This window comes from Octopus bimaculoides, chromosome 4 (assembly GCF_046866305.1).
Source record: "Octopus bimaculoides isolate indiv1 chromosome 4, ASM4686630v1, whole genome shotgun sequence".
Lineage (NCBI taxonomy): Eukaryota > Metazoa > Mollusca > Cephalopoda > Octopoda > Octopodidae > Octopus > Octopus bimaculoides.
The window spans coordinates 130,032,387-130,049,886 of NC_142931.1; the positions used below are offsets into that span (position 1 = coordinate 130,032,387).

Here is a 17,500-nt window from a genome sequence, read left to right on the forward strand (position 1 = left end):
TAGCGGGCAGGCAATAAAGAACGACGGAATAAGTACCAAACTTAAAACTAAAAAATAAGTACTAGGGATGATTTTGTTCGAGTAAAACTCTTCAAGGCGGTGTCCCGTCAAAGACGCAGTCGAATGATAGAAACAAGAAAGAATATAGGAAGAAGGTGACGAAAAATAATTTCATTTATATAATAATCTCTCAATATCAGTGAAATAATTATAGCGGCGATCTGGCGGAACCGTTAGCACGCCGGGTAAAATGCTTAGCAGCATTTGGTCTGTTTTTGCGTTCGGAGTTCAAATTCCGCCGAGGTCGACTTTGCTTTTCATCCTTTCTGGGTCGATAAATTAAGCACCAGCTGCGTACTTGGGATCGATCTAATCAACCGGCCCCCCTCTCCCAAAATTTCGGGCCCTGTGCCTAGAATAGAAAAGAATATTAGTGCAGGCATTAAGGCGGCGATCTGGCTGAACCGTTAGCACGCCTGGCAAAATGCTTAGCGTCATTTGATCCTGTTTTTTTACGCTCTGAGTTCAAATTCTGCCGAGGTCGACTTAGCCTTTCATCCACTCGAGGTCGATAAAATAAGTGCTAGTAGAGCACTGAGGTCGATGTAATCGACTTACACCCACTCCTGAAATTTGTGGCATTGTGCCAACATTTGGAAGCAATATTAGTGAAAGCATTTTGATGGTAGCCGGGGCAGTGTCATAGAATGATAGTCATGAGCCACCCATGACGATAAATTCCATTGTCACGATAGATTGATTAAGAGTAATTATTAGTTCGCATTACAAACAGTAATCTTCCTGTCAGAATAGTAGCGTCGTGATAGTAATGGATGAGGTTTACCAACAATCTAATTGCCTTCGAGTTTCTGTCATAATTTATTACTTCGGCGAAGGCGAATCAACGCGGTAAAAATCTGTGGGGTGCTGCCTGTAAGAGATAACAGCTAAATTTTTATTAGGGTTTCGATAAAAATAAGAACTAGTTGAACACTGGTGTCGATGTAATCACGTTGCCACCCACCTAAAGTTGCTGGCCTTCAGTCAAAAATTTGAACTTCTTCTTCTTCTTCTTCTTCTTCTTCTTCTTCTTCTTCTTCTTCTTCTTCTTCTTCTTCTTCTTCTTCTTCTTCTTCTTCTTCTTCTTCTTCTTCTTCTTCTTCTTCTTCTTATTATTATTATTATTATTATTATTATTATTATTATTATTATTATTATTATTATTATTATTATTATTATTATTATTATTATTATTATGTAAGCCAGTGATCTGGTTGAATATCAGCTGGACAAAATGTTTAACTGCATTTTATCCCTTTTTATGTTCTGTGTTCAAATTCCGCCGGGGTCGACTTCGCCTTTCATCTTTTCGGGATCGATAAAATAAGTACTAGTTGAGCACTAGGGTCGATATAATCAACTAGCCCCCTCCCTCATCCAAAACTTCAGGTCGTGCGCTTATAGCAAGGAGGATTATCATTATTAAGGCAGCGAGTTGGCCGAATCGCCAGCCCGCCGGACAAAATACAGTATTTCGTCCGTCTTCACGTTCTGAGTTCAAATTCCGCCGGGATCGACTTTGCCTTTCAATCTTTCGCGATCGATATAATAAGTACCAGTTTCATACTGGGATTGATGTACTCGTCTAGCTCTTTCCTCAAAATTTCAGGCCATCTGCCAAAAGTAGAAATGGTTATTATTATTGTGAATATATCAACAAACTTTTCCATTATTTCTCAAATCAAGGGCGGTGGATTGACAGGATCGCTAGCACTCAAACAAAATGCCTTGCTGTATCTGGTTATGGCTGCTTACGTTGTGAGTTCAATTTACAAAGAGGTCAACGTTGCCTATCAAAACAAGACAGTCAAGTTCTTGGGTCATTTTAATCGAATACAACATATATACATATATACAAACATACGTGTATACATACATACACGTTTATAACCGGCATCTATACTAATTTGCCAGATAATACAGTATCCGCCTGGATAATTTATTCTTTTCAGACCCCTCTCTCTCTCCCTCCCTCTCTCTCCCTCCCTCTCTCTCCCTGCCTCTCTCTCCCTGCCTCTCTCTCCCTCCCTCCCTCCCTCCCTCCCTCCCTCCCTTCCTATTTCTCTCTCCCTCCTCTCTCTCTCTCTCTCTCTCTCTCTCTCTCTATATATATATATATATATATATATATATACATATATCTACATACATGCATATATATATATATATATATATATATTACTGAATCCATTAGTGGATTCCTCTTTTGTATTTAAATATACACTGTACCTTATAAGTAATTAATAGTCTTTGGACTAGACTTTTATACGCTAGGCCACTTGGAAGTGAACATTTTTATTAATTTCCATTTCCGTTTGATACGATTAATTATATATACATATACATATATACTTATATATATATATATATATATATATATATATATTTGCCTGTCCTTCTAATTGTTGTTTCTCTTGTCCGCCTTGTATCGTCTATCTGTCCGAATGTTTTATTGCACTCTATTGCGTTTTTGTTCCATTTTTATATTTATATATATATTGAAATAGCGGCGCACGTACACACTTAACTAAATTTTGTACGACTCTTACTCTGTCTTTTATTCACCCCTTACTTTCTTCCCTTTTCTTTTTCTCGCTTCCCCCCTCTCACATTTCTTGGTCCTCTCTTTAGCTCCCACTATTTCCCACTAGTTTATCTTCCCTGTACCTTTCTCTTTGTCTCTGAATTTTTTTTATAATCCTTCAATCCCGCTGTCCCCTACCCATCTCTCCTCCTTCCACATGACCGGTATCTGGCCAGCCATGATCATTCTTTCTTGGTCTGACTGCCGACCGTCAACAACTCTTGTGTCCATCTATGTTCCTGTCTTTAGGCTTTCACTTCATACACGCCAGCTCAATTTGATTCGTTTTCAGTCGAAAGACACCTGTTGTTATTTTCTTGTTTGTATTCGTAATTGTGACCCTTGTTCTCCATTTTCCGTCTTTTTGTGTACCATGTTCTCCGCTTTTTTGTCTTTGTTGCTGTACACATTCGCTACCTTTCTTACAAAGGAATTTAATGCTCTTAGCTTAGACTTTTTGTAGGGCAACCAGATCGAACCGTCTCAAGTGTACCTTCCCGAAACGGTCGTGACTTCTGGGACTTGACTGAGGAAAGAAGTCCACGAATGACCCGTCTTTTTTTGCCTGTCTTTCTAATTGTTGTTTCTCTTGTCCGCCTTGTATCGTCTATCTGTCTGAATGTTTTATTGTACTTTATTGCGTATTTGTTCTATATATATATATATATATATATATATATATATATATATATATATATATAGTGACAAAGTAATGATAAACTATAGTATCAAACAGTAAGCAGTAGCGTAGTTTTCTGGAAAGCGATAGTTCGGACCCAGTTGGGATATGTTTTTTCTCTCTCTTTTTCTCCTGGCAGTATCCTACAATGGTGTCAGACTGTTGCTGGATGAGTATATACATCTAAAAGGGAAAAAGAAATTTCGGACATATATATTTCAAGACAATTTTGTTTGAAAATTAGAGATGAAAATTGAAGAGAAGAAAGGTAGATTTTTTAGTTAAAGTTGACCTAGCACATCAGATGTTCAATAAGAAAGCGATGATCTGTTGTGAAATAAATAATCCAACATTGCTTTTTAATATTCTCAATATATTTACGTATAAGTAGTCGATACCTATGGGTTTTGATGCGAATGAAAAAGCAACATACAGCAACGTTTGAAAACTTAAAGATAGGCATTAAGCTTATAAAGATTCTTTGGCAATAAAAATATTGATGTTTACCAATTATCAGGAGTGTGACTAGATATATTAATTCAAAATATAATAATTGAAGCATGAACAAGAAAAAAATGTAAGTGGTGCGAAAGAGAAGATTATACCTAGGATTTATCTGTGCTAAATATAAATAAAGACACATTCCAGCTATATATCCAGTTGGAATTTTTCCATAAATTGATATTGTTCCAGCCAGAATAGATCAGACAACACAAGCAGTCTCTCTCTCTCTCTCTCTCTCTCTCTCTCTCTATATATATATATATATATATATATATATATATATATATATATATATATATATATATACATACATACATACATACATATGCATATGTATATATATATATATATATATATATATATATATATATATATATATATATATATATATATATATATATATATATATATATATATAGGGGTGGATGTTACTGTTGCTTTTAGCCCCAGGAGGACATCTCCTCCAGCTGGCTTATCGACACACGACTGTGTCCTGTTTGCCAAGGGTAGTTATCCCTCTCACCAACATCTGCAGCACGAACGGATCCGGATTTCAGGGTTATTTCCCTTCGTCGGCGTCCGATAGCAGCTGACCTTGGTGAGAGAGACAAAAACCTGGCAATCTTATATACTACACTTTATCGTGCAGTTACTGTTAATACTTCATTTAGAGAATTAACATTGCTTGTTTTCACCTTTTCGATATCAGTGAAGAATTTCACTTGAAAAGAAGATATAAGATTGCCAGGTTTTTGTCTCTCTCACCAAGGTCAGCGGCTATCGGACACCGACGAAGGGAAATAACCCTGAAATCCGGATCCGTTCGTGCTGCAGATGTTGGTGAGAGGGATAACTAACCTTGGCAAACAGGACACAGTCGTGTGTCGATAAGCCAGCTTGAGGAGATGTCCTCCTGGGGCTAAAAGCAACAGTAACATCCACCCCTAGGGGTCAGCCACACTTAAGTGGCAATATACTACACTTTATCGTGCAGTTACTGTTAATACTTCATTTAGAGAATAACATTGCTATATATATATATATATATATATATATATATATATATATATATATATATATATATATATATATATATATATATATATACATATCTATGTATAAATATGTATCTATGTATATATATATATATATATATATATATATATATATATATATATATATATATATATATATATATATACATATATACATATATATGTATATATATATACATATAGATGATACATGTACAATCCTAGTGGGTACCATCCCTACCAACCTTATTTGGAAACTTACCTGTATACACACACACACACACATATACATCCATATATATATACCACATACACACACATACACATTTAATAATGCTATTTTATATATAGGAAGAAGGAGAAAGACATAGAGATAGATTAAAGAGACATCAAATTAATTTTATTGATATTTCTTTTGACAGGTCCTGCCCGAGTGGAGGAATTGCTGATGGAAGTCAACGAGAAAGTACGACGCCTGGAGATTAAATATAAAGCGAAATCCGATGCAAAGAAGGTTAGAAAGTTTCGTTGCTAGACAGTTATCTTTTTCCTGTTTCTCACTAAGCGGAGTAACCTACATCACTCTGACCCCCTGTCTTTTCTTACTTTCTCCAATCTCTTTCTCTTACTGTTTCTATCGCTGTCTCTCTGTCTCTCTCTCTCTCTCTCTCTCTCTCTCTCTCTCTCTCTCTCTCTCTCTCTCTCTCTCTCGGTCTCCTATGTTTGTGCGTATGATTGTGTGTGTGTGTCTTTGTATGTATGTATGTATGTATGTATGTATGTAAGCATGTATGCAGGTATGTAATTATATATATATATAAGCGTAGACTTTTTGTAGGGCAACCAGATCGAACCGTCTCAAGTGTACCTTCCCGAAACGGTCGTGACTTCTGGGACTTGACTGAGGAAAGAAGTCCACGAATGACCCTTCTTTTTTTGCCTGTCTTTCTAATTGTTGTTTCTCTTGTCCGCCTTGTATCGTCTATCTGTCTGAATGTTTTATTGTAGCTTGCTTACGAACCACATGGCTCCGGGTTCAGTCCCATTGCGTGGCACCTTGGGCAAGTGTCTTCTACTATAGCCTCGGGCCGACCAAAGCCATGTGAGTGGATTTGGTGGACGGAAACTGAAAGAAGCCCTTCGTATATATGTGAATATGTATGTATATATATATGTATGCGTGTGTATATGTTCGTGTGTTTGTTCCACCAACATCGCTTGACAACCGATGCTGGTGTGTTTACGTCCCCGTAACTTAGCGGTTCGGCAAAAGGGACCGATAGAATAAGTACTAGGTTTCCAAAGAATAAGTCCTGGGGTCGATTTGCTCGACTAAAGGTGGTGCTCCAGCATGGCCACACTCAAATGATTGAAACAGGTAAAAGAGTAAAGAGTAAAAGTGTATATATATATATATATATATATATATATATATATATATATATGTAGGTATATAAATACACACACACACACACAAATACGCGTAACACACACACACACACACACACGCACGCACACACACACATATCATGTGTTAAGTTATTGCCGCTGCGGCATGTATAAGCATCTGCACGCGCAAATGCCCCCACACAAGCAATTTCATTAGATTTGCACACACAATGTTGACGCATATAAAACTTTCACACACACTCACACACACTCACTCACACACACACCCACACACGCACACACACTCACTTACACACATACCCCCCCACACACACACACGCACACACACTCTCATCACCATGCAAAAAGAAGGGATAAAAATGTCAGTTTTAGGAGCCAATATATCATGCTTCTCTATGAACCTGTTCTTCAGAATGTATTCTTTTTTTATTCCCTGGACTAAAGGAATTGATTAAATGCTAAACTAATGTTTACATTTCTGAAAATCCTTGAAGATTTATGATCCAAACATGTGTTTCCCCGCTCCCTTTATGACCGTATGTAAAATATCTAGGAATAGAAAATATATAGTTTCCGCTTCTTTCGATGAAACAAATAAATTTACTTTATAATATCTGTCACACTGGAATCCACCGAATGATACATAGTTGCAATTAGTCATTCTTTTATGGAGGCGAGCTGGCAGAAGCGTTAGCACGCCGGGCGAAATGCTTAGCGGTATTTCGTCTGCCGCTGCGCTCTGAGTTCAAATTGGTTGCTATATCTCAACATGTCTTCAACATCGGTCGCTATATCTCAGTGCTTTGTGAGGGATTTTGAGGCATTATTTTGGGTGAGAAGAAATTTCATCGTCTGGATAGAACGTCAATTTATTGCCGGTAATTTTCTCTTCAATATTAATTTTATGAAAACTTATTTTGACACTTGAACTCAGAATCTTAAGATTTGATACTCGGTAACCTCCCCATTCTAAGACGAGCCAACGAGGAAGCTTCTGTACTGGTGGTTTTCAATAAATATATATATAGCTACATAGCTATTTAAATGTAAAACGTAGCCAGTCATCACTGTGTTCAAATCCCGATGAAGTCAATTTTGCCTTTCACTCATTCGGGGTTGATAAGTAAAATATTAACCCATTTCAGTGGACTGGTGGGATTTTGTTGTATCTCCTAGCTGCTCGCATTTTGAGGACCTATTATTTTCTTTCACCCTAGATAACAATGATTTGGACTAACTCCTTCAGTCTTAGCCAGGGTTAAAAAAATAGATGAGAGGCAAGAAACAGTACAGGTTAGCACCGAAATGACGCTGGTGTTGCCGTCAAGATGCGTACAGCCAGGAGGTACTACAAAGGCGTCGAGAACAGAGATTTGTATATATACCTAACAGCAGGTCTTACACTCACGCGCGCATGCTGGTAATCTTGCCCTGCATGCACATCGACAAGGAACTTTTCAAGTGACGACGTGCGCTCTCGTGAGAGATACAGAGTATCGGGATACATCTATATACTTGTTTGTCCACATAGCGAAGAAGATAGTAGAAAATTCCTTCAAAAGGTGATACAAATATGCAGTCTGGCACACCTATAGTTCAAAACATGCTCTTTAAGATAGGCATGATTGCCAACGTAAAAATCGAAAATGGCAGCCAAAATCCAAGATGGTGTCCAGCATTAAAAATTAATAACTGCGATGAACAGGAAATAAGTTTCATTATAATAAACGTCATTTATTATGCACTATTTTACACAAATAGCCTTATCTTTTGAAGGATTTTTCTGCTATCTTCTTCACTAATTCAGGTTATACAGGTTTCAACATCAATCAAATGCATGGAAGTACAAAGAAAGGCTGACTTCTTGCATGTGCTACATCCTGCACACTAAGTTTTGCATTGGCACTTTTTAAGTGTGTGGCATTGTTCTGCTATGGCTCTTAGTTCAGTCCAGTGAATAGTGAGCTGGACTTAGTTCAGTCCAGTTCAGTCCATTATTTTCCCACCCAGGTGATGTGATGGCAGTGCTGGCTTCGTCTGGAGCGCCTGGCCCCATATGTGCCCCACCTGATATGTGGCTCCGCTTGATATGTATAACCTGAGTTAGTGAAGATAGTAAAAAAATCATTGAAAAAGTAAATCTAAGGCTATTTGTGTAAAATATTGCATAATAAATAATGTATGTTACAATAAAACTTATTTTCTGTTCATCGCAATTATTAATTTTTAATGTTGGACACCATCTTGGATTTTGGCCACCATTTTCGATTTCCACGTTTGGCTATCATGCCAATCTTAAAGAGCATGTTTTAAATTAGAAGTGTGCCAAATTGCATGTTTGTATCATATTTGAAGGATTCTTACAATATTTGACGTTTATCCTATTCACTAATAATATGTATGTATATATATACTTTGAGATTTGTTTCACGATATGTTAACATATACTCGCACGTCTACACATTTATTTCTAGCAATTCTAACTGGCGTCGCTGGGAGTGTTTTCAATGGAAAGATAACCGTTGGCTATTTGCTATATCTGTATAGAGCAAGATGACTAATTATCGATATGCAGTTAATCAGTTCACTGAAACATTCTTAGTATAATATTTGTTGATAGACCGGGTGGAACATGGATTTGAAGTTTGAATGGAAATGGTTTAATGTGGTGTTAGAAGATAAAACGGGTGTGGCTAAGTTAATTTAGTGTGATAGAAGCAAAGATATACAATGATTTCAAGAAGCGACGAGAAACAATGGCGCGTGGCATATTTAGTACGTTAAATAGGTGTGGTTAATTTATTAAATGATGATCAAAGAGGCTTACTAAATTTAGTAAGAAAGGATCAAAGGTATACAGTTAGTATAGGAATGAAGAAATATAGTGTATGGTTAGTTTTTGAATAGGGTAAGAAAATGGTGTGATGAATTATGAATGTGAGAAACAGAGACGTGGCATTAATTTAGGAAGTGTAGAAGTAGGCATTTTAAAGAGAGTAATAGATAGATAATAATGATAGAAATATCAATGAAGTAAATTCCATTTTGCACTTAGACTAATTGATTTTTGGAATTGTAAAGAGTCACTTAAATAGAACAATGACAGGGAAACATGAGCTGTAGGAATGTATAGGATAATTGAATTATTTAATATAGAGTAAAAGGTTTGTTTCACCAGTCAAATTAGAGGTGATAGTAGAAATGTGTGGAGGAAAAAGAGAAAAGAGAGAGAGAAAGAAAAAAAGGGGTGAGTGGGAGAATATTAATTGACAGAAAGTGTAAAGAAAAAGCTACCGGGACTTACGCACAAATATATATATATATATATATATATATATATATATATATATATATATATATATATATATATATATATATATATATGTATATATACACACACACATATGTATATATATATATATATATATACATACATACACACACACACATATATGCATATATATGCGTATGTGTGCGCATATATGTGTATTATATTATGTTAGTGTCAGTGTGTGATTGTACATACACATATATACATACACACGTGCATACACACCGTAAACACACAATCACACACTCATATATTAATAGCTATGCCTACGTACATACATGCAGAAACATAAATATGCGACTTTTGGTTTAATAAATTGAGGAAAAAGTACTGAGTTCATGCTATACATCGGATTTTATTCATTCGAAGCTGATGCTGTATACATCACACACATGCATATGTGTACCTACAAACGAGGGGGTCCTGAAAAATTCCTGGCCTTGGGTAAAAGAAAATACGGGAGAATCAGTTAATTATGATTTTATTCAACATATTCCCTCTCAGATTTACACTCTTATTGCAGCGGTCCTTCAGTTTTTCTAAGCTCTGTAAAAGAACTCGGGAGGTTGGGTTCCCAAAGGCCTTTGGTGATACCCTTAAAGCTAGGAACATTCTGGGAGGCCTGCAATCAACAGAACTTCGAAAAACATCGCAGATGTGTGTGCAGCTGTGAGAGGAAATCGTTGAATTACCATCCGTGAGTTATCAGAGGATGTGCGGATTAGTTACGGTCCATTACAGTCCATTATCACTAAAGATTTGGGTATGAGACGCATGTCTGCTAAGTTTGTGCCAAAACTGCTTTCAGCTGACCAAAAAGATACTCGGGTTTCAGTTGCACAAGATCTTTCTGATTGCGTCGAGAACGATAAAAACTTTTTGAAAACATTGCGTAGGCCTCTGAGCAGGTATCGTCAAGCTTTTGGCAAAATTTGATGCATTTTCTCTGTTCATCTTTCTTTGTAATGGTCAATGCGACAATCACACGCAACACACCATCCTTCCAAGCGCTGTAAACAGCAGAAGTGAGCTAGAAAGTTAAAACTTAGTGCGCATGCACAACAGAATTCAAGGTCAGTCTTTGCCAAGCAGCTTCACTCTGCATGCTTTAGCTTCGTTACTATGGCAACAGTCCGGATACGTATTGGTCAGACCATCTATCTATCTATCTATCTATCTATCTATCTATCTATCTATCTGTCTGTCTATCTATCTATGTGTTTGTCTGTCTATTTATCTATCTGCTTATGTCTGTATTCCTTTCTTTCCTTCACCCCGCACTCACTCACTCAAATCTACACATACACGCATACACACTCACACGCACACGCCCGCACGCACGGACCCCTTCCACACAAGCATTCACACAAACACGCACACAGATGGACACACACACACACACACACATATACACTCTCACGCACGTATTTATGTTAGTAAAATTTAAATTAATAGAATTTCCGTAGGTTTCCACCATCAGTAAACCCGTTGTTCGATCAACTGAAATACCAACTCATTGAATTGATATGTTAGCGGCCGAGTATTCCCCATATATATATCTACCGTTGACGTAATTCCCAGAGAGAGTCAATGTGATACATTGTGTCACAAGGCCGAACCTTTAAAATTACTGGTACACTGTCTGACGGCCTCCACACAGTTTCTGTCCACCCAATTCTATTTACAATACATGGGTCGATACGAATCTAAGGCAAAAGACAAATCACCCATAAAAGTCATCAAGGCGGATCGAATCCGGGAACTCACTATTAGGTAGTGAAATTGTGAATTTCTTGACGAATGCACCCCTCCACCACCACCGCCACCTCAAAGTCACAAACGCATACATGCGCATAGGTACACGCTATCATCTCCAGCTGTTTATTCCCTGATCAGTCGCAACTTAGGAGAACTATATTGAAGGTTATTCTAGACATCGGTATGTCATCTTTTCGGTAGCAACGCTTACGTCGTATTATGTTCTCCAATACACCGTAAATTCTGGTGTTCTGGCTTATGAGTTCATTTATACACACACACACACACACACACACACACACACGTATGCACGTACACACACATACATATAATACAAACGCACACTTACATACACATACATAAACAACCGCATATACACATACACGCACATCAGTAATATATATATATATATATATATATATATATATATGTATATATATATGTGTGTGTGTGTGTGTGTGTGTGTGTGTGTGTGTGTGTGTGTGTGTGTGTGTGTGTGTGTATGTATGTATCATCGAATGCACCGCAGTCAATGTTCCGATCTGATCAAGGAAATTGTATTTCCATTGGTTATTCAATTGCTGATAATATCTGTTGGGCGCCATTAGACAACAAGTCTGTGTATGTATGCATATACAACTATACATACATCATCACACGCACACTCAGACGCATACATGCATACATGCATAGAAATACACGCATACACACAAACTCACCATACAAACACACACAAACTCACCATACAAACACACACACATATATAAATGACACGCGTATAAAACACTTACACAAATAACTATCTATACATACATATACACACACACACACACATATTAACTAAATAAAAGAAACTAGATAGATAGATACACACACACATACATACACAGATATTGGTAGATAGATAGATTGATAGATAAGATAGGGGTATATTAAAAGTAAATACACATTTATACATAGAGGAATACACACGTTTATTTACGTATTCACTGTTGTGAATATTGTGGTATTTCCATATATAACACTGATATCTCTTAACTTGATTTAAAATTGTTTCGTTCCGCATCACCCAACCGCAGGGGCATATACAGCTTTCTAATTCCAAATTGCCTGTTAGCTTTGCAGAGATTTGAAATAATTAAGAAAAATGATTTCTTCTCACATATAACCTTTGAATCTACCAATAAAATCAGTTTCTATTTATAGAATCTTGAAGGTTGTATATTTATAGGATATACAACCTTCACAACTTCGCAATTTTCCTATTTTCACTTTCCTTCTAACAATTGGTCAATATCGTTCAGTTTTTCTAAACGCGTAACGTGTCACTAAATATCACCATATTAGATTCGGATGTTAACATTTTCCACGTTATCGGAAGTAAATTTGTTTCATTAACGCTTCTGATACAAGATTAAATTATGTAAAAGATGTAAAAATCTTCGAAATAATCTCCATGAAATATTAGTAATATTTAGATTTGTAGAGTTAGAAAGAAAAGTTTGCACTAAATATGAACTTACACACTTAAACTCTCATTTACTAGTCGGAGCTGACGTTTAATTTGGCATCAATCCGGAAGCTAAATTTTTACGATGAAATTTTAGTAATGTTTGATATATACATACATACATACCAACAAGAAAGAAGTAGATTTCAAAATCATGATTATTTTAAATATAAAATACAATCATAGAATACTCACATCTATTATACGGAGTGCGCAGACACACATAAAAGCTGACGAACAGTGATTGGAAATCGGATAAAATCATATTCGATGCTACCAGGAAACTCCGAGAACAGAATATGAATGTTCGATGCTTGCAATTTATATTATATATTTATAGGTATACATTTGTGTGAGTATATATACATATATATATATATATATATATATATATATATATATATAGTGGAGGCACAATGGGCCCAGTGGTTAGGGCAACGGATTCGCGGTTATAGGATCGCGGTTTCGATTCCCAGTCCGAGCGTTGTGAGTGTTTATTAAGCGAAAACCCCTAAAAGCTCCACGAGGCTCCGGCAGGGGATGGTGGTGAACCCTGCTGTACTCTTTCACCACAACTTTCTCTCACTCTTACTTCCTGTTTCTGTTGTGCCTGTAATTCAAAGGGTCAGCCTTGTCACACTGTGTCACGTTGAATATCCCCGAAAATTACGTTAAGGGTACACGTGTCCGTGGAGTGCTCAGCCACTTGCACGTTAATTTCACGAGCAGGCTGTTCCATTGATCGGATCAACTGGAACCCTCGACATCGTAAGCGACAGAGTGCCAACAACAACAACAACAACAACAACATATATATATATATATATATATATATATATATATATATATATATATATATATATATACATATATATACATACATACATACACACACACTTATATACATACATAGATATACACATGCATACAAATATACATATACATACATACATACATACATACATACATACATACACACATACAAGTCAGAGATTCTAAAGCTTAACATTTCTAGCAATACTGAGTGTTTTGTCTGTTGAACATGTATATATATATATATCCCCACTCTCGCTCTACCTTCCTCTCTCTCTCCCTCATGTACACACACACTCACTCACTCACTCACACACACAATTTAGAAATTATTTCGAAAGAAATGAATTTAATATTTAATTTCTTATATACATAGATATACGTATGTATGTATGTATGTATGTATGTATGTATGTATGTATGTATGTATGTATATATGTATGATAAATGTATGCATGCATGTATCTGTGTATGTATGTACGTATGTATGAAGTTGAAATTTACAGAAAAACAACAGACGAAGACAGGTGTATAAACAACAAGCAGGTGCATTAATTTGACTCTCGGGAAAGTGAGAAAGTCCTCTACGTTTCGAGTCTAATCTCTTCAACAGAAAGGAACGCGAGGAAATAAACAGATAGAGAATAAAAAAAACTTGTGGATGTAGCGATCAATCATGGCGACTGTATGTATGTATGTATGTATACATATTAAAAAGTTTGTTACGAAAATTTGCGTCCTAACATTATTTTGGTATCCCCATCTCAGCCATTAATTCGTCATAACTGTCTGAAAATGTAATTATTAATAAATATTTTTCAAAAATACATTTTGGAACATGTAGTTTCCGATTATGTTAATAAAGTTTAGAAAGGAAAAACAATATGAAAGACAATTTTTGGGACAGACGCGAGTTGAATATTTTCGGATCTTTTTCACCCACTCCAGACCAATTTCCATAACTTCAACATTTTTCACAATTTCTTTTTTCAGATTTTATAATATGCAATTTAGAGAGATTTAGGAAGGAAAGTCGGGTTGGAAGGGGTAGATCATCCAAAATTCTTTCAAAATTAATATTTTTTAATGTTATGAACTTAATATAATCTACAGAATCGAAATTGTCTCGCTGAAGAATTTCATTAAAAAGAAAATATTAATTTTCAGAAAGGGTACGAGCCAATTCGGGAAGTGGGAGGACACTTAACTATATTTATGCCAAAATTTCATAGACATGCACAGGTATAGCTGTGTCGTTAAGAAACTCGCATTTCAACCACATGGTTTCGGGTTCACTCTCACTCGCCAACACTTTCGGCAAGTGTCTGTAACTATATCTTCGGGTCGACAAATGTCTTATGAGTGAGTCTACGAGTCGGAAACTGTGTGGAGGCCCGTCGTACACACACACACACACACACACACACACGCGCGCGCGCGCACACACACGCTCTCTCTCTCTCTCTCTCTCTCTTACACACATACACACACATATATACGTGGATATGTATATATGTGTGTGTGTTTTTGATTGTGAAAACTGGTATTGGCTTCTTTTATATCTTCGTTTAAATCCTTCAATGCTTTGCTCTAGCATGACCGTAGTCAAATGACTGCAACAAGTAAAAGATAAAAAGATAAGTAATTTTCCCATTATTGTGAATAAATGTACCATTTTCTGGCACTGAATAAACTCGTTACTTATGACGAATCGGATATACTTACACATAGACACACACATACAGATCACTCAGCAATTTTATGCCTGGAACAACATTTCGACACTGGATGAAGAATGAATCATGAAATAGTGTTTGAAATTCAGAATGGTGACATATGTTCAACTTGAAGCGTATAAGAGCAACAGAGCAAGAAACGGGAAGAAGTCGCACAACAAATGTATACGCAAAAGTAGTTTCAAGGTAACAGGGCCTATATTAGAAGACCGTTCATTTAGGACAATATCAATAGTCAGAATAATAGCGATATATAAACCCGTGTAAGGTGGCAAGTTGGCAGAATCGTTAGCATGTTGGGCAAAATGCCTAATGACATTTCGTCCAGTTCTTTATGTTCTGAACCAAATTTTGCCGACGGCAACTTTGTCATTCATCCCCTCTGGGTCGATTATACAATATAGCAGTTAAGTAGAAAGGTCGATGTAATGGACTTGTCCCTTCCCCTCAAAACGGCTGGTTTTGAAGCCTGTAATAGACGGGCGTCCCGTTCATGGGAGTGTTGTGGTTTCGATCACTTATACGCCTTTGGAACTGGGTAATCTGCTTTACAAATCCTAAGGTTCAAGACAAATTAAAATCAAAATGTTTATAGTGTTGTTGTTTTACCTCAAATCAACCTTTCTGGAGCAGAGCTATGATTAAAGGTGTTCCTGTCATGATAATCCCATCTTTTGCACATATATAACTTTTCTGAATAATGTCTGTCTATCTTTGTTTAAGAGAACAGAAGGTGTAATTTGAAGAGGAATTTTTGATTGCTATTTTTAGCAGATCGAGCAAATGCGCAGAGACTTCCTCGCTGTCTTTTAGTTTGAATTGCAGTAGTAAAATACAGTTAATATTTAATAACATTAACAGAGGCAAAAATGGTGGGTGGTAACATGGTATTATGCCAGGGAGACGTTGATGTTGTTGTTGCTGCTGTTGTGGTTGCTGATAGATGGTAGTTTATAAATCTAGATTTACACATTAGGTGAATGACATTATTTCATATTAAGTTTTGAGGTTAATTCTTTTTCCATTCCAGACAGAACTTTTCATTTTGTGTTTCCATTAATGATAATTCATTATTTTAATGAGTATAAAACGACACTAAAGCATGCACGAACACATACACACACGCACGCACGCACAAACACAAACACACACACACACACACACACACACACACACACACACACACACACACACACACACACACACACACACACACGCATGCACACGTGCACAATAAAGTCAAACCAAAAAGTGATATTGTAAAATCATTTGATACGTACGTTTCGGTTGAGCGTAATAAATAACAGGAAATATATCCATTACGTAAACATTCCTCAGTTAAAGCAATTCCCCTGTGTGTGTGTATATATATTCTTTCATTAATTATTTTATTCTTTTAGTTGTTCCAGTCATTAGACTGCGGTCATTCTGGGGGTACCGCCTTGAATACTTTCTATTTTTTAAACCTGATACCGATTCTATCAGTCACTTTTGCCGAACCGCTAAGTTACGGGGACGTAAACACACCAACACCAGTTGTCAAGCGGTGGTGGGAAAAATACACACCCTGACACACACACATATATATATATGCACATATGTATATACATTTATATATACATATATATATATGTAATATATATCCAGATACATATATACATATACATACATACATACATACATACATACATACATACATATATATATATATATATATATATATATATATATATATATATATATATATGTGTGTGTATATATACATACATGCACACATATTTAAAGAATCATTGCTCGGTTTGATTAGATTGTAGACATTATATAAGATGGTCAGTCCTAAATCCATTCTCACGGCAACTATAACAAGGGTTTGGAGCATACATAATATATACATACAAACACACATACATATTATAAACATATACATATATATATATATATATATATATATATATATATATATATATATATATATATATATATATATATATATATATATATATATATATATATATATATATCTACACATACATATTTACGATTTTGGACATTCAAGAATGAAATAGCTGTCGTTAAAAAGC

At 36.0% G+C, this 17,500-nt stretch overlaps 1 protein-coding gene across 2 annotated transcripts in view; it reads left to right on the top strand.

Annotated features, from left to right (window-relative positions):
• LOC149136250 (uncharacterized) overlaps window positions 1-17,500 on the top strand; it is a 167,913-nt gene that overhangs the window by 144,744 nt on the left and 5,669 nt on the right. For both annotated transcript variants that reach the window (XM_089351454.1, XM_089351455.1), the window contains one exon: window positions 5,284-5,375. In XM_089351454.1, coding sequence (XP_089207580.1) covers window positions 5,284-5,375 — 92 coding nt within the window. The remainder of the gene's footprint in view (window positions 1-5,283; window positions 5,376-17,500) is intronic.